The sequence below is a fragment of the Suricata suricatta genome, chromosome 11 (assembly GCF_006229205.1).
Source record: "Suricata suricatta isolate VVHF042 chromosome 11, meerkat_22Aug2017_6uvM2_HiC, whole genome shotgun sequence".
Classification (NCBI taxonomy): Eukaryota; Metazoa; Chordata; class Mammalia; order Carnivora; family Herpestidae; genus Suricata; species Suricata suricatta.
This window is the reverse complement of record NC_043710.1, coordinates 16,530,142-16,552,982: the sequence shown is the minus strand read 5'-3', so window position 1 is coordinate 16,552,982 and position 22,841 is coordinate 16,530,142. Positions and strand designations below refer to the sequence as shown.

The 22,841-nt window shown below is 52.7% G+C and overlaps 1 protein-coding gene across 2 annotated transcripts in view; it reads left to right on the top strand.

The window, feature by feature from the left end:
* CREB3L1 (cAMP responsive element binding protein 3 like 1) overlaps positions 1–14,155 on the top strand; it is a 34,975-nt gene extending 20,820 nt beyond the window's left edge. For both annotated transcript variants that reach the window (XM_029914813.1, XM_029914814.1), the window contains exons 3-12: positions 1,980–2,164; positions 4,379–4,457; positions 6,355–6,512; positions 7,201–7,350; positions 7,481–7,539; positions 7,724–7,792; positions 9,598–9,697; positions 10,598–10,724; positions 13,006–13,273; positions 13,457–14,155. In XM_029914813.1, coding sequence (XP_029770673.1) covers positions 1,980–2,164; positions 4,379–4,457; positions 6,355–6,512; positions 7,201–7,350; positions 7,481–7,539; positions 7,724–7,792; positions 9,598–9,697; positions 10,598–10,724; positions 13,006–13,273; positions 13,457–13,493 — 1,232 coding nt within the window. In that variant the 3' untranslated portion in view covers positions 13,494–14,155. The remainder of the gene's footprint in view (positions 1–1,979; positions 2,165–4,378; positions 4,458–6,354; positions 6,513–7,200; positions 7,351–7,480; positions 7,540–7,723; positions 7,793–9,597; positions 9,698–10,597; positions 10,725–13,005; positions 13,274–13,456) is intronic.
* The last annotated feature ends 8,686 nt before the right edge of the window (positions 14,156–22,841 follow it).

Here is a 22,841-nt window from a genome sequence, read left to right as displayed (position 1 = left end):
AACTACCAAACTTAGTGCCCAGTACATAATATATAAAAAGAATTAGTGGCCATTTTCATTGTGCATATAAAAGTCCTATTAATACTATCGTGGCTAGGACAATGAGCAGCATTTTTAATTCCTCTTTCTCTTCAGAGGACAATGGTTTTGAATGAGTTTCTTAATATTCTTATCTATTAAATGAGGACCATACTAGTGCCTGCCCCACAGGACTATTGGGATAAATGAGTTCATACGTATGGAGGGCTAAGAGCTGCACTCAGCGGCTTCTGAGGGTCTTTGAGATGCCCCAGAGGCATCTCTGTGAGGGCAGGGACACCATCTGGGCTTTGAATGGCTTCAGGGCTTGAGGCTGCAGAGGTCTCAGCTTCCCTGTATGCCCTGGCCCCCCAGCCAAGCCTCTGGAAGTCACTGTCAGTGAGTCCTCAGGCCCCCACCCTGAGAAAGGCAGCATGTGGGGCAGACCCCCTCTCGGGGAAGGTTCTCTCTCCACCCCCGCTGGGCCAGCCCAGCTCCTCGGCTACCCCAAGTCTATTTTTAGAGCAATTTGTCTGTGGGCCCTTTGCAGGAGCAGCTTCCTGGAGGCCGGACAACCGGCCCTGTAATTTGGGAAGATTGTGGGTGTTCCTGGAGCCCTGGGGCAGCCTGTGGCCCAGGGCCAGGGCGTTCAGGCTCCCAGCTGGGTGGGGCCTAGGTTCTGAGGTGGGACTAGGCATCACAGACCCCTCTCCCTACCCACAGCAGGCCCCAAAGGCCAGAGCCCCCTGGCCCTTTCCCTGCATAGCTGCTCCCCAGACCCCAGCCTCACCTCACCGCTGCCTGGGGCCTGCTGGGGCCACCATGAGCAGGGCTGACTTGAGGTGCAGGAGTGTAGACACCCATCAGGAAAAGGGGTGATGCCTGCCAGCCCTATGGCCCAAGTGAGGCCACAAGCCCCGCTGAGTGGTCAGGGAATAGACACTGGCCTGAGAAACCTGAACATGGGGTGCCTGGTGGCTCAGTCAGTTGAACATCCGACTTCAGCTCGGGTCATGATCTCACAGTCCGTGGGTTCGAGCTGTGCTAACAGCTCAGAGCCTGAAGCCCGCTTCAGATTCTGTGTCTCCCTCTCTCTCTGCTCCTCCCCCACTTGCTCTGTCTCTCTCTCTCTCTCTCTCTCTCTCTCAAAGACATAAAAACAAGAAACCTGAATATCACACCTTACCATGAACATGCCCCCCACCCCCATCACCAGGTCCTGTGGATTCTCCCTTCCAAATCTGTCCCCAATATGTCCCTTCCTCTCCATCCCCACTGTCACCTCCTTTTCTCAGGCTTTATTTTCTCTGGCTGGACTATTTCACCAGCCTGCTGAGAGTCTCCCTGCTTCCGTCTTTCCTGCACTCAGAGCAATCGACGCACACACACGAAGAATGATTTTTTTTTTTGATACTACAAATCTGAGTGCCCTTAAGTGCACTTAAGTGAAGCTCCTGTGCTTTCCCATTACCTTTAGGACAAAGTCACAGCTGTGAGCCCAGCCTCTCTGAACCCATCTTCCCCTTTCCTTTCCATTCCAGCTGCCCTAAACTTGCTTGCGACTCTCATTAGGTCCCCAGTGCCCAGCACAGTGCTCAGCAAATGTACCCTGGATGGCAATCATTGCAGTGACCATAGCTAGCATTTATGGAGCATTTGCTTCTTGTCAGGCACTTTCACAGATGAAGAAGCTAAGGCTCAAGAGGTTAAGCAACTTGCCTAAGGTCCCACAGCCGGTCAGGAGGGGTCCAGATCTATTGTCCACACCTGCCCTGGGAGCTGCTAAATGAAGGTGCCCCATGTCTTCTGGCCCCTGCCTACCTCACAAGCACTGCCTCTGTCCTTGCCTGCCTGCTGCCCTCTGTTCCCTAGCATCTCAGTCCAGAGCAGCTCCCAGGGGGAGGAGGGCGGAGCCCTCTGCTCGGGGAGCCCCCTGAGCCTGGTCCTGCCCCCTTCCCCAGACGTGGAACATGAAGCATGGGTGCTGGGACACAAACTGTGCTCCGTCATGGTGAAGCAGGAGCAAAACCCGGAGCTGCCCGTGGACCCTCTGGCCGCCTCCTCGGCCATGGCTGCCGCTGCTGCCATGGCCACCACCCCGCTGCTGGGCCTCAGCCCCCTGTCCAGGCTGCCTGTCCCCCACCAGGTGAGCCTGGGGACGGTTCCCGGGGGCTGAGGGAGGGAGGCAGGGTGGTGGGTCTCTGTGGGAGGAGGCCTTCAAAGCCCTGTGTACCCCGGAGCTATGTGAACTGGGAGCCACGTGACCCTCGGGACTGAGGGTCAGAACTCCCAGGCCAGGCCTCTGCCACCCCCTCACCTTCCTAGAATGGGCACAAACCATAGCACCCTCAGAGTAAGCTGGGGGCCTCACTGTGTGCAAAAGGAAGCTTACAAGGATATCCACAGGGCTGGGCATCAGAGGCCTGGTCCAGGGTCTCAGAGACAGAGATGGCACAGGCCATGGGATTTTCTCAAAGTATCAGGACTTTAAAAAGGAAAGACCAAATATGAGTATTCAAAAGTTGTGCTATACTCCAATTGTATATGTTCATGAGATCAACATTTTTTACCTCATACACTCATGTCATCGCCCCCCACCCTCCACGATACGTAGATAACAGCATTCAGCTTTAGATCCAACATCTGAAGAGCCTCCTGGGAATGCTGGGCCAAGTCTCTGGGCCCTGCCTGGGTCCCAGCTCTGGGCATGTTGCCTTTGCCTTCTCTTTATTCCTCAGCTTCCTTATCTGTAAAATGGGAACTTGACCTGACTCTAAAGGGCCTCTTAGCCCTGAGTCTACCATCTAAGGGCCATCTTAAAAGCCCTAGTTATGGCTTTGGCTAGCTCTGCCCCCTGCTGGCCACACATCTCACCTGCTCAAAATGCACTTGGCCAAAGGCAAGATCAGCCCCTCCCTACCCCGCCACCAACCCATTGGACCAAGCGTCTGCTGCCAAGGTGGGGGATCTTTTGTGACCATCTCCAAGGCTGGCTCAGCGACTCCTCAGGCCTTGCCCAAAGCAGGAAGGAAAGGCACAGCGGTGGCAGCCAGAGTCTTGGAGGTTGGGCTCGTGCCTCAGAGAAGGAAACTGAGACTCGAGGATCTAAGCAACTTGCCCAGAATCACACAGTCAGAAATAATGAACTGCATTCCAGACGTGACCTGCAAGACCCAGGAGCCCACACTTCCCGCTCTAATGAGCTCACAACACCCTTATGGAAGGCACCGGAACCAGAAATTGGAGGTGACCCACCCTTCTGCATCACAATGCCTTCTCTGTCACTTGAGGGCTGAGCTGGGATGTAGACCAGGCAGTCTCCAAGGTCTCTGCCAATTTGGACCTGCTGTGATTCTTACTCATCTGCCTACATTGGGGATTCAGTGTCCCACCCACAATACCATGGCCTCTCTGCTGGCTGCAGAACTAGAGGGGGGCCTCGGTCCTGAAATCCGTGCCCAACAACACAGCGCCTTCCTCAAAGAGAACACTTCTTAGGTGCATGTTGATAATCAGGTGTAGGAAGCCATGCGTGTTCTTAATGTCCTGTCTGGAGGGACAAGTCCCTCGCAATCACAATCCAACTCTTTAGGGGCTCCTTATGGTTTCGAACCTCCTTGTCTGTCTGGTCCCGTTCTACCTCCTGTGAGTCCTACCACCACCCCCACCCTACCCCCTAGCCAATCCATCTAATCATGTTTTCTACCACTCCACCCCTGGTACACACCCCTACACTCTGGACACCTGGAATACTTACTTTCCACATCCAGCCATGCTCTCTGGCCTCTGTGCCTTTGCAGATACTTTTCCTTCTGCTTGGAATGCCTTTCCTCTCACTTGCCACCTACCCCATCCCTTATTTGGAACACTCCTATTTATACTTCAGGACTCATTTCAAATTTCAGTGGCTTAGGGAGCTTACTCTGAGCCTCCTGCCAGTGAATGACGCCTTAGTCTGTGCTATTCACTGAACAGCTACAACATGTCAGACATTACCTCTCATCCTCTCTGCGAACTACATACCACCTTACCACGTATGGCCTTCACAGTCCATGCAGGGCAGCCTCCACTACAAAGATGGCCTTGGCCTCGGAGGTCACAAGAAGCTCTCCTCTAAGCTTAAGGTCTAAACTACACTAACCACTTGACTCTCATTCTCTTCTCTTAGGTCTGACTTGGCTTCTCCAAGCCTGAAAACCTGCCTCTGCTCCCTCTGGTCTGTGTGCCCAGAACACTGAGCCCTGCCACCTCCTTAACTGTGCAGAGCAGACTGCCAGACACAGGGAGGGTGGGAGGTCAACTGGCTTGGTGGGGACAGCCCCAAGGGTAGCTGATGGGGATGGACCTGTCTCTTCCTCAGGCCCCAGGAGAGATGACTCAGCTGCCAGTGATCAAAGCAGAGCCCCAAGAGGTGAATCACTTCCTCAAAGTGACACCAGGTAAGTGTGTCCGGAAAGGGAGTCTTCCTCTCTCCAGTCTTGGACAGAAAGCTCCCTTGGCCCAGCCCACCCATCTCCCCACAACTCCCATCTCTCCTCCCTGCCCTGCACACTGTCCATCCCTCAAGCCTCCTTCTTACCCCATCTGTAGCTCTTGTCTCTGTTACTGGCACCCTTTCACCCTGTTTGCTAGACTCTCTCCCGTAATTCACTAATAGATGCCCATTCTATAGCCAGCCAGCCAGCCATCCACTTACCCATCCACCCATCCATCCAATGAGTTCATTGTGCCTGTTCCAGTCCCAGGAATTGGGGAAGCAGAAAAAGAGGACAGTTCCTGTGCCCAAGTAGATCACAGAGTAATGAGGGCCAATTTTATAGCAGCCAAATGGATTAAAGATGGCAGATCCCAGGAGGGCCTGGAAGCACATTCCCAGAGCTGACAGGGAGGAATGGAACAGAGGAAGCTTCCTGGATTGGCCAGGAGAAAAGGCTAACTGAATCTTTCCAGTCCCACCTCATTAATCCATCAAACATTCATTAAGCATCTACTGTGTATCAGGGCCTGGGTTCAGGAGCACAAACTTTAGAAAGATGAATAAGGCCCAAGTTCCACCATCAGACTGCTCAACTCCTTGGAGAGAAGACTCACAGAAGGCAGAAAGGGGCTATTGTGAAAACACACCACCCACGGGGCGCTTGGGTGGCTCATTCGGTTGAGTGTCTGACTTCTGCTCAGGTCATGATCTCACCGTTTGTGAGTTCGAGCCCCACATTGGGCTCTGTGCTGACAGCTCAGAGCCTGGAAGTGCTTCAGATTCTGTGTCTCTTTCTCTCTCTGCCCCTCCCCTATTCACACTCTGTCTCTCAAAAATAAATAAATTTTTAAAAACTTAAAAAAAAAAAGAAAACACACCACCTTTTAGAGCACCCTTTTATCTGTAAAGCATTTTTATAAACATTAGCTCTTTGCATCCTCGCAACTCCCTTTCAACAGGGAAGTGAAGCTGGGAGAGGTTAATAAACATGACTATAGGCCACACACTTGGGGCACGTGACAGCAGAACTTGAACTCAGGCTCTCTGACTTCAAGTTCAGGGGGTCTTTACATGACAGCATCCTTAAGAGGTAAATTAAAGTCTTCAAAAGGAGAGAGAACTCATGCAGGAGGCAGTTGAAGGTGGAGCCTAGAAGGATGCAGCTGTTTCTCCTGAGTCTCTGCCCCGAGCTGCCAGGTCTCCACACCTGCAATTATCTGGGGATTCTGTGCCGCCCTGGGAGCTCTCCCTGCAGCTGGGCTCTTGGTCCTCATGGCTCTTCCCAGGCTTCTTCCTGACCACCTCAAGTGTCAGTCGTCCTGATGCTGTGGCCACAGAGAAGCAACAGGGACGGGAGGCTGGTCTGCCGAAAGCCCAGTGCCTGCATGCCTGCCGTCCGGTTATGCTGAAGTTGGAAGAGGAGGCCCTGGGGTTTATATGGCTAAAAATTTTGCAGCAGGGAAAAAAGAAGTGACAGAGGCTATTGCTTGCCCAGCCTGATACCCATGGGTCTGACTGCCGGCAGACTCCAGTCACCTCTGGGGTTACCGAGCTGAAGGCTCAAAGGGTCTGGACCCTGTGGGAGAGGGACTTCAAGAATCTAGCCTCCTTGACATCCACATCAAGGACCAGGCTTAAAGGAGCCAGACTTCTGTGGCGTCAGACCTGGGATGGCACTCAGGAATCAACTTCTGGGATGTCAGCTCATCTGTGTGACGTGGCAGAGGGGCTTGTGATGTTACAGCTGGTCAAGGCCCCAACGTTCTGTTCCCCACAGTGTCAGGGCTAGCTGGCCTCTGATGTCCAAGCAGAGCTGGGATGCAACCCTGCTAACCTGGATTCCTCCCTCCCCCCCACAGAGGACCTGGTGCAGATGCCTCTGACGCCCCCCAGCAGCCATGGCAGCGACAGTGACGGCTCCCAGAGCCCCCGCTCTCTGCCCCCCTCTAGCCCTGTCCGGCCCACGGCCCGCTCCTCCACGGCCATCTCCACCTCCCCTCTTCTCACCGCCCCGCACGTAAGCAGCTGGGGGTGGGCTGACCCTAGAGGCAAGGAACTGAGTAAGTCTACCCTGTACGTGACCAGCAGGGAAGGGTCTGAGGAGCCCCAAGCCTGATCCCCATCCCTATCAGAATTCAGGGAGGTGCCTGGTGGATGGGAGTGAGAATCTTTTAATCTTGCTTTGGGGTGAAGAGGAGCCAGGCAGAGAGGTCCAAGAGGCCTGCCAAACCCACACTGCTGCAGAGCCAGGACTAGAACTTGGCATTCCTGACCTCTAGGGGGATGGCCCAGGCTGCTTGCAAGGAGTACTGTTTGGGGAACAGTACTTAGGAGGCCCAGAATCCCCCAGGAAATATGGAGCTAGGCCCTGAGTCCTGGGATGAGTGAAGACGGCAGGGCCACGAGGGGGCTGCTGCTCAGGGGCTCTGGGCAAGCAAGCATTGAGGCTGTGGATTCCAGAATGGGATCCAGGGACACCCCTGCCCCCCCTGCTGCAATCGTATGCTGAGTGCCTGACATGCTGGGCTCCCAGCACGGTTGATACACGCTATTGGATTTAATTCAGATCCACCCTTTTTCAGATTGGGAGACTGAGGCTAAGAGAGTCGGTTACCTTTCCCAAGTCACACAAAGAGTCAATGGCAGAGCTTGAACTTGAATCCAGGGCTGTCTGGTTCCTAACCATCATATCCTATTTCCCACAGAAATTACAGGGGACATCAGGGCCGCTGCTCCTGACAGAGGAGGAGAAACGCACCCTGATTGCTGAAGGCTACCCCATCCCCACGAAGCTCCCCCTCACCAAAGCCGAAGAAAAGGCCTTAAAGAGGGTCCGGAGAAAAATCAAGAATAAGGTAAAGCATGAGCTTCCTTGGTGGGTGGGAGTCTCTGCTCCCCCTGGTGATCCCAGGCCTAAAATTGAGGAGCCCCAGGAAATGGCTACATAGCTATGGTAACCCCTGTCTGGGGCCTTCCCCCCTCTAGATCTCAGCCCAAGAGAGCCGCCGTAAGAAGAAGGAGTACGTGGAATGTCTAGAAAAGAAGTAAGCATCCTGCGTAGGGTGGCGGGTCTGGGACCCACTCCCCAGCCTGCCCTGCTCTCCCATATCCTCTCTCAAAGGGCACCGGAGCAGGTGGCGCAGGGAGCAGGATGCCACTGGGGGGGGGGGGCAGGCAGCAGGGGGTCTGAAGGCTGCCTCTGAGCCTTTGTCTGCTTGGCCCCCTCAGGGTGGAGACATTTACATCAGAGAACAACGAACTGTGGAAGAAGGTAGAGACGCTGGAGAATGCCAACAGGTGGGTGGCGCCACCTGCCTCCTCTCCGGCCCCACGTCCTTATGCAGCCAGTGCCCACCTCTGGCATAGATCTGAGGGCCGGGGGAGAGATGGGGCAACTGAGTTCAGGATGACAGGAACCCCGCAGAGCCCGGGACCCCTGGCTTCACATCCTTCTTCATCTGCACATAGCTCTATGTGCTATGACAGGGCAGGTGAGGTGATTAAATGAGCTGAAGCAGAGCAGTGGCTTTCCAAATGTGACCCCAGACCAGCAGCAGCCCCTGGGAACACTGAGAAATGCTTATTTCCAGGCCTCAAGCCAGGCCTACTGGAACCAGGAACTCCCCTGGGAAGGCTCAGCAAACTGTTTTCATAAGCCCTCCGGGTGATCTTGGGGTGCCCTAACGTTAGAACCGCTGGCGGAGGTGCTTGCTGCTCAGGGCACTTCTTGCTGACAAACAGCGTCAGCACGACCTGGGGGCTTATTGGAACTGCAGACTCTCTGGACTCTCCCCAGATCTACAGCATCAGAATCTGCATTTCAACAGGACCCTTCGGTGATTCACACGCACAATTAAATTTGAGAAACATCAGTGTGGAGCCCGCACAGGGCCTGGCGGCCACCTAAAGTCACAACCAGGGTTTCTTGTCCCACTCTGCCATGTTTGTGATTCTGGGAAGACTGTTCAACCTCTCTGGGCCCCAGTTGCTTTGTCTGAGTGGGGATGATAGAAACTCGATGTCACAGGACTCGTGTGAAGGTTTGAGGAGCAGTAAAGGGCCCGGAGCTGTGCTTGGCATTTAAGAATGGTGATTTCATGTTAGCACCTCTTCTTCTTCTTGTTTTAATGGTTATTCTGAATTCTTGATAGTGCGTAGCCACAAGCTCACAGTAGGTCTTTAATAAGTATTTGCTGGGGCGAGTTAAAATGACATAGATGACATCACAGGTGCTCAACAGAAGGCTTTTCCTTCTTTCCTCCCTTCTCCCCCAGCTTCTCTAGCAGGATCCAGCCACTCCCCTGATTGACCTGGAGAATGCCCCCCACTCAGGGAAGGGAGGCAAGAGTCCTCACCCCTCACCCCTCTACCTCTGGCCCAGATTCCTCTCTGCTCCAAAATAGGGCCAGGTCCTTGGAGCTATTTCGCCACCTGCTGTACATTCTGGTAACTGCAATCCCACTGCGCGGCTAGGTGAAGGAAAGAGATGGTTAAACTGTTAGTCACCAAGCATGGGCTGAATGCCCCCTGTGTGTGTCCAGAGGATTTCACGTTGGGTGGGGCCCGGTCCTCGCCTCAGGGAGCCCACAGTTAGTGAAGGAGACTGACATGAAATCCGTAAATAAACCAAGTGCTACAGGTGTTGTGATAAACGCAACAACACAAAATCAACAAAAATGATAGCTACTCTTTACTGGATCCTCACTACACACCAGACAGCTGCCACACATGGCCATCTTATCAGCTTAGGGAGTTGTCGGGGTCAAAGGAAGGGAGGTCAATTTAGCTGTGGCAGGGGTAGGTTAAGAAAAAGGTGACCTCAGCCCAGATCGGGCAGACCCTCCTCCCACCCCACTTTGGTGAAGAGCAACCCTGAACTCCCATAGGGTGACCCAGCTGCTCACTATGAGACAGGCCCCAGGGTCCCCCAAGCCACTCCACAAAGGAGCCAAGTGGGAGGTGACATTTTCTGTCGTGACTGAAATGGGCACCTGGTGTGAGGCCAAGTCTGGGGCCAGCCCAGGTGCACCTTGGGAGAGCTCCAGGACGCAGAGATGTCTGCTGGGTCAGAGCATGCCACATGACCACTGTGCCCTCCTCAGGACCCTGCTGCAGCAGCTGCAGAAACTCCAGACTCTGGTCACCAGCAAGATCTCCAGACCTTACAAGATGGCTGCCACCCAGACTGGGACCTGCCTCATGGTAGGTGCTGTCCCCTCACCCCGGGGCCACACAAGGACAGGTCTTCCCCAGGCTGGCTTTCCAGGAAAACAGGCAGAGCTTTGAGGGATGGGCAATACCACCAGGTACACCCTCCTAATGCCTGGTGAGCTGGCTCCCACAGACCCCAGCCTCTCTCACCAAGCCTACGGAGCCTTCCAGAACATGACCTTCCCTGACCAATTCTAACACAGTGTGGATGTGTAGTGACTCACGTGAACCCAGCTAGGGGATAGCAGGGCAAGTCCCTTGAGGAAGCTGCTTCTCCAAGGCTGCTGGGGAGGAAAGGGGTTAGGGAAACATAAGGAAGTTTGGACTTGGTTGTTTCTGGAATGAATTGTGAGGTGAAGGTTGAACAAATCTCTAGAAACCCCAATAGAGGCTCGGGCCTCTGCAAGTCCCCCCTTCCACTCTGTCCTGGGAATGTGCAGCCTCCTGTCTCCTGGCTGATCACTCCCCGGGCCCTCTGAGAGCCTCCTGCTGTCAGGTGGCAGTCACGATGTGGGCAAGACTTTCTTCCAGCCGCGTGACTCTTAGCTCCTCCTGCTGAGAATCTGGTATGAGGCCCTGTCCGCCTCCTTTATCCCCTCAAACCCACACTACTCCTTTCTCCCTGCCCTGATTCCTCACCTTATAGGTGATAACCATAGTGACCACTCTCCTCTTTTTCTAACGCTGCCTCTGGTGGCCCCTTACAATGGGCTGGGATGGCCTGAGCAGCATCCTCCACCTTCTCCAGAAAGATGTGGAAGACCCCACATCTAGGGGGTGGTTGGCTCTGGGTGCAGCTTTCTTGGGAAAATACGGAGTCTTTTGCACCTATTGATTTGGAGGCAGAAGGATCGAGGGTGGCTCTGACCACGACTCTCTCTCCACTACCAGGTGGCGGCCTTGTGCTTCGTTCTGGTGCTGGGCTCCCTCGTGCCCTGCCTCCCTGAGTTCTCCTCCAGCTCCCAGACTGTGAAGGAAGACCCTGTGGCCGCTGACAGCGTCTACACAGCCAGTCAGAGTGAGTAGGGAGCGCCCTGGGCCAGGCTCCCTTCCCTCAGCCCCAACTTCCAGACAAAAGCCAGACACAGGGGTGGAGCCAGGGTCCGGGTTGGCATCATCTTATTCCACCTCCTCATTTCACAAATGGAGAAAGCGAGGCTCCCAAAGGGCATATGGTTTATTCAATGTTAGTTGTAGAATTGGGACTGCAGTGCAGACTCCCTGATCCCAGCCCACCCAGGAGTGGCTCATAGGGGATGACAGGAATGTTTCCACCCTGGCCCCCATGAACTATGGCACCAGGTACGGGGCATCTGCCAGGCACCCATTTCACGAATGGGATAGCAAATGAGCTTCAGTTCAAGGGCCCTTTCCAATAAGATAGTGGTGGCTGTCTGAAGCACTGCGTTAAGGACTCTGACGTACAACTCAGGATCCACAGGAAGGAGTGCCAGGATCCATTGGTAATGTCCACCATGGGCAGAGGAGGGGCCATGGTGGTGTGAGCTCATCTATTTACCATCCCATAGGGCACCGTGAGGTACAGTGGTTAAGAGCATGAGGCTTCAGAGTCAGCCATAGCTGCCATTTTTGCTAACTAGGTGACCTTGGGTATGTGCCTTAAGCTCTCTAAGCATTAATTTCTTCATCTGAAAAATGGGCGTCACCGCTCTGCTCTTACCAAGCATGGTTGTTGTGACAATTAGATGGCACACACTCTTAGCACAGTGTCTGGGGCAGAGCCAGCACTTACCAAATGAGCACACCCTCTCCCTTTTTGAAGACCACACAGGAGGAGAGAAAAGATACAACATGTGGGTGGCAGGTGGGAGAACTGGTAGAGGGTGCAGCAAAGAACAGTACGGATGTCCAGAGGCAGAAGATACTTCAGGTAGACCTACAGAGGAACTTCCTGACTGTTCATCCGTTACCAGGACCGAATTATCTAGCAGAGCAGGAGGAAGAGGAAACAGATGGGAGGGAGGGGGGGGAGGAGACAGGGAGGAGTGAGATTCAAGGAGGGATATGCTAGGAGAATGAGCTGGACCAGCAGGGCCTTGGGGGGAGGAAGGGGGGGGGAGGGGAGGGGAAGAGGAAGTAGAGGTGGCTAGTGAAAACCACTCCCTGGACAAGTGTGGCCTGAGAAAACAGGACAGTTGCTAAGGGAGATGGGCCACAGGGGTGTAAAGGCTTGTGAGTCACATATCCATTTTCCAAGACCAGGGGGGCTCTTGTTCATTTGGAGGTAGACGAAGCCCCAGGAGAGGAATGGATAGAAGTCCCGGGTGGGGGCAGCATTGACAAACAAAGCCAGAGTCAGAGGCGGCTCCGGAATGAATGAGCCCCTCAGAGTGAGTGCAGTGTGTGGCCGGCCCTGTGTGCATCTGCGGTAGGAAGTGGCTTCTGGAACTGGCTTTCAGAGCTGGCATATTGCTCAATTGCAGGGAGTGCCTTTCACACAGACTCTTAGGTCAGGGCCTAAGGGCTGGAAGGTGGGTGGTGGATCCTGGAGCCAGCCAGACCTGGGTTTGCCTCTCACCTCTAGTGTAGGCCAAGGCCCCCCAAGAAGGTAAGGGAGAACCTCGGTTACCTGTTCTGTGAAACAGCGTTAAAAAGATCTCGTTCCCAGGGGTTTCTGGGAGTCATTAATGATTGGAGACAGGTCAAAGGGCTTTGCACGATGCCTGGCCCAAAGCAGATACCCAAAGGCGCTGGGTGGCTTGGTCGGTTAAGTGGCTAACTCTTGAAATCAGCTTGGGTCTTGATCTCAGAACTGTGAGTTCCAGCCCCGCACAGGGCTCCACACTGGGCTTGGAGCCTACATAAAAAAACAAAGCAAAACAAGGTAGATATCCAACAAACGTGTTTCCTTTTCCTTCATTTCCCTGAGGGGCACAGTAGGGCCTAGAATGGAGACTCCAGGTCTCACAGAAAGTGATTAGTGGAGGTAGGATTAGAATCTAGCTCTCAGATGCCGCACCCTCATACCCTCTGCTCAGGAAGAATAGAGTGCTTCCTATAACCAGTTTCAAACACTTTCCCTCTATTGTCTCATTAAACCACATCTGCTTGAGATTGGCCCTAGTATCCCTATTTTACAGATGAGCAAACTGAGGCTCAGAAAGCCTAAAGCAAAGGTCTGATTTGCCTGAGATCATACTCATTGGAAATGTTAGAGCTAGGATTCTGACTCAGGCCTGTAAGATTTCAGGACCCTGGGTCCTTAACTACTGGGCCAGGAATGCGGCTGGGAGGAGGGGGGCCTCGACGCTGAGGTTCACCCTGCGCTCTCTGTCTAGTGCCCTCCCGGAGCCTCCTGTTCTACGATGAGGGGGCAGGCTCGTGGGAGGATGGCCACGGTGCCCTGCTGCCTGTGGAGCCCCCGGATGGCTGGGAGATCAAGCCGGGGGGGGCGGCAGAGCCACGGCCCCAGGACCACCTGCAGCTTGACCACCTGGACAGCACCCACGAGACCACCAAGTACCTGAGTGAGGCCTGGCCAAAAGACGTCGGTGGAAACGGCACCAGCCCTGACTTCTCTCATCCCAAGGAGTGGTTCCGTGAGAGGTATGTGGCTGGCCCCTTCCCTTCCCTGGGCTCCCAGGCTCCACCCACACTCTGCCCTGGTCCCCGGTCAGCCACCCTTCCCCAAGGCCCCATCCCGCCCTGCGTCCTGATCCAGCATGTGGGGAGGTGAGAGGGTCCTTCGCTGGACAGACTCACCCACCTTGACTTCTGTTCTCTTTCCAGAGATCTGGGCCCCAATACCACCATCAAACTCTCCTAGGCTGCGCCAAGACCCAGGACACAGGACGTACCCCCAGGCGCCCAGAAAAGGGGTGGTCTTGTTCTCTAACCCGGATCCAGCTTGTACCCCTGCCCCCTGGGCTCCCAGCCCGGGAGAAGGGGCTCCACTGTTCCCCAGCCCTTCTTTGCCCCAATCCTTACTGGGTCCTCCCCTCTCCCCACCACATTCGGACTGCCCCCTCGGGCTGACCACTCTGTTCGCACCCCACCCTGCCACAACCATCCGTCCTTCTCAGATAAACCACTCACTGGGCTGACCCCTTCCTTCCTCATAACGACCAACACGACCACTGCTTCCCTCCCCTCCAAACATGCACATCAACATACGACACACCCCCCACCCCGCCCTACTGTACAGAGACCAAGAACAGAAATTGTTTGTAAATAATGAGCCTTATTTTTTATTATTGCCAACTCCCTAAGATATTGTATTTTACAAGTCTCCATCCTCTCTTCGCCCCTCCCTTGTTTTGTATTTTATGAAGTTAGTGCGGGCTTTGCTATTCCCTGGCCGTTTGCTGGCCTTCCCTGCCGCTGCCCAAGCCACTGGGCCTTATTAATTGCCAAACTGCTTTGTCCATCAGCTCAGCACATGCTTTAAGAAGGCAAAAGTAAAAAAAAAAAAAAAAGATGCAGCATCAATTCCCGACTTTGTGCCTTTCTTCCTGGGGCGGGGGGGTGGGGAGGGGGAGACAGAGGGCTGGGGGAGTGAGAAGGGGAAGTTTATGTTCTGACAGGAGCTGACTGGGGGCATGGGGATATGAAGAGGCATTTCTTCTGGGCTCCCTCTTTCAGCCAGGTGCAGGATTCAAACTAGCCGGCCAAAAGATTCTGCTGTATTCCTCCCACCCCAAGGCTCCTCCTCCTGCTGACTGTGGAGGCCAAGAGGCAGATCAGCCACAGTCTCGGCCTTTGAGGACACTGCCAGCGTCAAGCATCCGCTCTGGTATCCTTTGCCTCGGCTGGGTTAAAGGCACAGACTCCGGAGTAAGAAGAGCTGTGTTTGACTCCTAGAGCTGCCACTCACTGGCTGTGTGTGGTAGGCAGAATTCTAACATGGCCTCCAAGCTTCCTGACCCCCTCCCGACCCCCACCCCGGTACACACCTGTTCAATCCCTTCCCCTAGGTTATGGAGGGAACCTGTAAATATAAGAGGACGTCACTCCCATAATTAGGTGACCTTTTATGGCAACAGTGAAGAGATTTTGCTGATGTAATTAAGGTCCCAAATCAATTGATTTTGAGTTAATCAAAGGGGAGATGATCCTTGGTGGGCCTGGCTTCATCAGGTGAGTGGCATTTAAAAAGGGACTGGGCAGGGCGCCTGGGTGGCTCAGATGGTTAAGGTTAGAGGTCCAACTTTTGATTTCAGCCCAGGTCATGATCTCATGGTTCATGGGTTCAAGCCCTGTGTCAGGCTCTGTTCTGACAACGTGGAGTTCTCTCTCTCTTTTCCTCTCTCTCTCGCTCTCTCTCTCTCTCTCTCTCAAAAATAAATAAAGAGCTGCCTGGGTGGCTCAGTCAGTTACGCATCTGACTCTTGGTTTCCGCTAGGGTCATGATCATGGTTCGTGGGTTTGAGCCCCACATAGGGCTCTTCACTGACAGTGTGGGGCCTACTTGGAATTCTCTCCACCTTTCTGTCTCTGTCTGTCTCTCCCTCTCCAAAGAAATAAATAACATTAATAAATAAATAAATAAATAAATAAATAAATAAATAAATAAATAAATAACAAAAAAGGGACTGGGTTTTTCCTGAAGAGAAATAGGATGGGGTGACCTTGAAGCACAGAGCCCTGTTGTGAAGTACTTGGAGGGGGTGGTCCCCAGGAGCTGAGGGCCTCAGGGCAAGACATTGGATTCTGCCAACCCCTTCAACAAGCCTGGAACCGACCTCAGCTCCAGATGAGACCCAGTGCAGCCAGAGCGCCGGACGGACGCCACTCAGCTGTGCTGACTATGAGTCATGAGATCATACATATGTTGTTTTAAGCTGCCATATTTGTGGTAATTTGTTACACGGCACAGGAAAGTAAGATAGTATGTAACTGGAATCTCTCTGAGTTTCCATTTCTCCATTTGAATTTTTTTAATGTTTATTTATTTTTGAGAGAGAAAGAGAGACAGAATGAGCAGGGGAGAGGCGGTGAAAGGGAGACACAGAATCTGAAGCAGGCTCCAGGCTCTGAGCTGTCAGTACAGAGCCCAACGCAGGGCTTGAACCCACAAATTGTGAGACCATGACCTGAGCTGAAATCGGTGCTTAACCAACTGAGCCATCCAGACGCCCCATCTCTCCATTTGTAAAAGGACGATATAACATCCAAGGCATGAGATGTGGGGATGTAGTGCGGTAAATTATATAAGGGGCTTAGAACATGCACATGGTGACTCCAGGAAAGGTTAGCTGTGCACTTAGAGCCAGTATCAATCAACAGTGCCATGGGCCAAGCTGGGGGTGGTATCATAGCACCTCACCCATACTTGAGCAGGAAGGGCTTCCTGGAAGAGGTGGCATGGATTGTTGGAAGTGGGCAAGAGAGAGGAAAGGGGCTTTCCAGATAAAGAGGGCAGCCTGAGCAAAGGCCCCCAAGACGGGAGAGAGCAGGGAAACCTCCAGAAAATTCAAGGGTTACCTGGGTGGCTCAGTCAGCTAAGTGTCTGAATCTTGATATAGTATCTCAGGTCATGATCTCGTGGTTTGTGGGATCGAGACCTGCATCCAGCTCTGTGCTGGCCTGCTTGGGATTCTCTCTCTCTCTCAAAACAAATAAACATTTTAGGAAAAGCCATATAGTGTAGAACAGCTGGATGGTAGAGCACAAGGATGCAAAGAGCGGAGGCCTGATTGGTGATAAGGGACCAGACCCCAAAGGGCCTTGAATGCCTTGCTAAGAGGTATTTGCACTTTATCAAGCGGGCATGATACTCTCACAGTCAGAAGCAGGGCATGGTGGTGGAGTGGTGCCTGCCCCAGCTGCCCACCAGAGGAAAAGCTGGACAAGACCAGACAGAATCACGGGACCTCAGAGCCGGCCAGCAGGCCCCATCCTCCATGCCTCTTCCTTCGCAGCCGTTTCTTGACTGCTCAATGGGGACGTCAGTGCCCACTGTTGGGCATCAGTTTTAACTGCTAGGGCATGTGGGCCTTCACAGCAAGGCCATGAAAGCCTGGGCTCTCGGCCCCAGGCTGCTACTATTATCATTATCATTATTTTAAGTTTATTTATGTATTTTGAGAGAGTGAGCATGAGCAGCGGGGTGGAAGAGAGAGGCGGAGAGAGAGAGAGAATCCCAAGTAGGTTCTGTGCTGTCAGCGTGGAGCCCGATGTAGGGCTCAAACTCTCCAACCATGAGATCATGACCTGAAACAAAACCAAGAGTTGGGCACTTAACCAACTGAGCCACCCAGGCACCCCTCTTATTATTGTTAACAATAAGTTTCAGCAGCCCTCTTTACTGAGATTCATCCATTCCGTCTATCAGTCCCCAACAAACTGTCCTCAAAAGCGCTAGGCTGGTGATGGAGGCTGGGAAGTAAACCGGCCATGAGGCTGGAGGGGTGTGTGGTGGAGGGGTGAACAGAAGAGAATCGTGTATTTCAGATTGGGTGGGTCAAGGAGGGCAACTCAGAGGAGGTGGTCCTTGAATCGAGTCTTACAGGATGGGTAGGAGTTAGTAAGGCAGAGAGTGGTTAGGGTGTTGGGGTGGAGAATGGTCAAGTGCAACGGCATGGAGCCATGAAGAACACGGCCAGGACTGACGTGAGGCAAGGGGACCATTGGGTGCAAAGTGCATCGAGGTGCTTGTACAAACAAGCCTGAGAATGAGCCCCTCCTTCAATTATGCCCCCAGGCCTCACCTAATTCGCCTTGCCTTCCTTCAACCTGGCCCTGAGGAAAAGGATGGCCCTTTGAAGGATCTAAACAAAGAGCATTTTATTCTGAAGGTGACGGAGACCTACTGTGTATTTTTAAGCCAGAGAGTGAGAGAATCAGATCTGCCTGTCCTGGGGCTCTGCAGGGGGTATAGCAAGGATGAAATAGAGTCCAGAGATAATTAGAAAGAATTATCAACAGCTTTGACATCAAATTGGCCGTGGGGTGTGAGAAGGAGGGCAGAGCCTGGGGTGATATTGAGGTGTCTGACATGGAGGCCACGGTGGATGATGAGGCCATTGGCCGAGACTGGAAATACAGGAGGAGGAGCAGGTTTGGAGAGAAAAAGAATTCATTTGGCACATCTCAAATTTGAGGTGCCTATGCAACATTCGCATTAACATGGAAGTCTAGGGCTCGGGAGAAAGGGACGCCAGGTGGAGATAGGACATTGTTAGCACCCTGGTGGCATGTTAAAGTCTTGAGTCTGCATAAAGGGAAGAGAGATGAGGGCAGGACTCCAGGAGGATGGACAATAAGAGACAGTGGAGGGAGAGGAGTGACCCAGGAGGCTGAGAAGAAATGATTGGAGAGGGAGGGAAAAGCGGGCGAGGAGAGCGTCCCAGAAGCTGACAGAGGAGACCCTTCCAGGAGTGGAGCCCCATGCCGTCAGATGGCATCTGAGAGGCTGGGAAAGATGAGAAGAAGACAAAGTGTCTGCTCGTTTTGACAAGAGGAGGTCACCGTGACCGTGATCAGAACAGTGCTGGGGAGAGCTGGGGCGGAAGTGAGAAGAGGAGGGCTGGATGGGAGGGGGGCGAGGAGACGTGGGGGGGTGTGCAGTGAATTCTCTGAAGGAGCTCCACCATAAAGGAACAGACAGTGGCAGCTGGAGGGCAGACATAGGTGAGATCAAAAGCAATTTGGGGCTATTCTTTTTTTTTTTTTTTTTTTAGTTTTAAAGATTTTTTTTTTTTTAGAGATAGAATCCCAAGCAGGTTCTATGCTCAGCGCCTCAGCACAGAGTCTGACATAAGGCTCAATCCCATGACCCTGGAATCATAACCTGAGCTGAAATCGAGCGTCGGATGCCCAACCAACTGAGCTGTCCAGACACCCCCTTTTTAAGTGTTTATTTAAATTCCAGTTAGTTAACATACAGTATAATTTTAGTTTCAGGTATACAGTATAATGAGTCTTTTAGATGGGAGATAGTTGACCATGGTTCTTTCTAGAACACAAAAAGCCAACAGAGAGGGAAAAGAATGGATGAGAGGAATGGGGCAAGGATTCACGAAGTAGATGGAGAGATCCACTCTGGACCCCGGGAGAGAGGCCCGGACAAAGGGAGGGCATTCTATGAATGCAGAATGTGTGGAGACAGGAAACTGAGGCAACTCCCCCCTCACCGTGGCTGTGAGGCTGGGGGACAATGGAGAGGGTTGGCATGGGGAGTAGAATTGGGGGGAAAGGGGAAAGTTTGAAATAGCAGCTCAGAGGAATGGGAAACCAGGCTGACTTTTGGAGGGACCTTTCATCATTTATTCATTTATTCATCTAAGGGGCGCCTGGGTGGCTCAGTTGGTTAAGCATTTGACTTTGGCTCAGGTCATGATCTCACGGTTCGTGGGTTCGAGCCCTGCATCAGGCTCTGGGCTGACAGCTCGCAGCCTGGAGCCTGCTTCAGATTCTGTGTCTCCCTCTCTCTCTGCCCCTCCCCCACTTGTGCTCTGTCTCTCTCTGGCTCAAAAATAAATAAACTATATATAAAAAACAAAAACAAATATTTACAGGGTATCCCTCTGTGCAAGGCAGGATGCTAACATTGGAGCACACACAAGTCCCGGCTCCTGATACCAAAGGGCTTGAAATCTAGCAGTCTCCTATCATTGACTAGCAACCATCTCCCAGGCATTGAACTGAGCATTTTATGTGTCCCAATTAGGAATCAAAATAATCCTAAAAGTTGCATATGTTTACAGATTAAGAAAGTGGAGTTCAGGGAGGTAAAATGACTTGACCAAGGTCATGCAGCTAATAAGTGGCCAAGTTGGTATTTGAACACTCGCCTGTTTGGTTTCATGCTGCCCCTCCGACCTTCCATCCGTCACTCCAGAGCCCCTTCCTTTCTCCTCTAGATTTCCTTCCACCCAGCCAGCTTTTTATTCTTGCAGTGGGTCCAAGGACATTGCAGCTTCCTGGAGCAACTAACCCAGAGAGCCCAGGGTTTGGTGAACTGGTCTAAGCGAGGTCATCTGTGATCACCACGCTATGTCTGTCCATCCCATCCTAGGCAGTCAGTTTTTCCTGTCTGTGTAAGGACTCAGACACAAGCCTTTACACAAGCCACCTGTTGACCAATCACCTCTTCAGGGCCATGTGTTACTGCCCCTAGGGGGAGGGCATATCCCCTACGTGTTCCTGGTGATGGAGCTGCAACCTTCACACTCTGCTGTCAGCCGGCTTTGCCCCCACCCACATCTGATGGCTTTCACGGTGCCAGGCATCCTGTGCAGATTGCCACAACAAACCCTTTGTTACACCTGGAAACCAACCCTCTAGAAGCAGGGAGAAAAGCTGCGGGCGATGCCTGGTGCTGGAGCAGGTCAGGGCAAAGTTCCCATTCCAGAGGGCTGGACGGTCCCAGGAACCATCTGGCCAAATTGGAGTGTAGGTAACCAGTGCTCCTTGGGTGCCTGGGGGAGACAGGCTGGGACCTCACCTCCAAAGGAGGCTTTGGTTCCCTGTCATCAGAGTGGCAGTTAAAAGCAGAGGTGCTGATGTCTGTGGGGCACTTGCGTGTGACCTTGGCGAGTTACCTAACCTCTCAAAGCTTCAATGCCCTTATCCATCAAATAGTACCCACCCTCATAAAGTCGCTGTGAGGGGTAAGCGAAAGCTTGCACAGGAAGCCCTTAGCACAAGGTCAGCTATGCTGTAAACATTCTAAAAGGCACTAGCTGTTATTTTCTGAGAGCAGAGGCAGTGGGCTGGAGATGAGCGGAACAGCTAGCGGCAGCTGGGAGAGGCTCAGAAGGTAGCCGGGCTGGTCAGGGGAGGCAGCCTTTGTTTTTCCCTTGGATTCTTGGGAAGGGAGCAGAGCCGCAGCTAAATGATGACACAGTCAGCAGCTGGTCCTAAGTAGGGGAGGTGTGAGGACAGAGGAGAGATGCTTCAGCTTAAAAAGGATTGAGTGGGGAGAGCTCTGCAGGAAAGAGCTGAACAAAAAAACGAACCTGGAAACCCAGCAGCTAGGCAGCTGGTGAGGGAATGTCAAATCCAGATGGAACTACCATAATTCATGGTATAGGAGGTTAACCTGGGCCAGGTTGCTTGCAAAATTAGCAATCCCAAGGGCAAACTGGGGGAGAAGTGGACAGGAAGAGGGGCTCCCTCCCAATTATACTGGCCTACCCTCTTCCAACAAGTGGGCTTCTTTAGAACTTGGATTTAGGGGAGAAAGCTCCCCTGTGGCCAAGAAATTTGATACAGGGACACCTGAGTGGCTCAGTCAGTTAAGAGTCCAACTCTTTTTACATTTTTTTTTTGAAAGACAGAGACAAAGAGAGAGAGAAAGAGAGAGAGAGGGAGCATGAACAGGGGAGGGACAGAGAGAGAGGGTGACACAGAATCCAAAGCGGGCTCCAGGCTCTGAGCTAGCTGTCAGCACAGAGCCCAACGCAGGGCTCAAACCCACAAACCGTGAGATCATGACCTGATCTGAAGTCAGACAATCAACCGACTGAGTCACCCAGGTACCCCTAAGGGTCCAACTCTTGACTTCTTTCAGCTTATCGTGAGTTCACAGGTGGCTGAGATGGAGCCCCCTGTCGTGGGGCTCTGCCCTAACAGGGCAGAGTCTGCTTGGGGTTCTCTCTCTCCTTCTCTCTGCCCCTTCCCTGCTTGCTCACTCTCTCTCTCTCTCTCTCTCTCTCTCAAAATAAATAAATAAAATTTAAAAAAAGGAAGTTTAGTACAATTCCACTTATTCCAACATGGAATTAAATTTTTTTAATGTTTTATTTATTTTTGATAGAGACAGAGAGACAGAGCATGAGAGGGGGAGGGGCAGAGAGAGAAGGAGACACAGAACCGGAAGCAGGCTCCAGGCTCTGAGCTAGCTGTCTGCACAGAGCCTGACGCAGGGCTCGAACCCACAAACGTGAGATCTGACCTGAGCCGAAGTTGGAGGCTTAACCAACTGAGCCACCCAGGCGCCCCAACATGGAATTAATCCAGCATGGGAGAGCCAGACCAAGGGAGGGGTGGGAGGCAGTGATGAGGCAAGCCAGTTCCTGCCCTTTGGGAGTTTAAGATGATAAAGACAGGCAAAGACGGGGCTGTTACTGTGTGGCGGGCAGCATGGAGGAGTGAAAAAGGGCATGCGTTCTGGGGCTAAGAGACCTGGGTTTAAATCCTGGCTCCACGACTCATCTCTTGAGCCATCTTGAGCAAATAAATCACTTGAATGACATCTCACTGTCCTCATCTGTAACGTGGAGGAAGTGATAATATCTACCACCCAGGATTGTGGTGAGAATCAAATGAAATGTTAGTTATTGTTAGAGCGTGAAGGGGAGTGCCCCGAGAGAGGCCCAGGAAATAGGTACAGAGCTGAAGGAGGGAAATGGCTTCTGGAGCAGAATACCAGGGAGGGGTTCATGGGGGACGCAACCCTTGAGAATGGCCTTGACTAGCGCATAGGAGTTTAGAGGCAAGGGCATACTGCAGGCAATGTGAACAACCTGACCAAAGGCCACCGTAGGCCTGGTGAGCGTTAGGGGAACCCTTTGTAGCCCATTCTCCACCTCTGGGAGTCTGGCCCTTCCCACCTCCCTGGGTTCACATTCAGTGTCAAAAGGTAAGGCACAGACTAGATGACAACAGGTGCAGAGAGCAATGGGGCCTGGGAGGAAGGAGAGTACCTTTGAACTGGAACCATCCAGGGGACTTTCTGGGGACTTCCTGGAAGAGTGGGCGTTTGAGTGGAGCCCCAGAAGGTGAAGTACAGGAGGAGATTTCAGGGGCACCTGGGTGGCTCAGTCGGTTGAGCGTCTGACTTTAGCTCAAATTGTGATCTCATGGTTCATGAGTTCGAGCCCCACATCAGGCTCACTGCTGTTAGCCTGTCAGTGCAGAGCCCACTTCAAATCCTCTGTCCCGCTTTCTCTCTGCCCCTACCCTGCTTATGCTCTCTCTCTCTCTCTCTCTCAAAAAATAAATAAAACATTAAAAAAAAAAACCAAACAGGAGGAGATTTCAGATGAACAATGATGTACAGGCCGGATGCCAATTCCCAGAATAAGGAGCACAAATGAGTGGAAGGAAATTGATGGGATCCGAGCATAGGATGTGGGTAGATCAAGGCAGACCTTGAATGCCAGGCTAAAGTATAGGCAGAGGGAGCCCTGCAATACCGCAGAGGGAGTGTAAATGCTGTGGTCAAAGG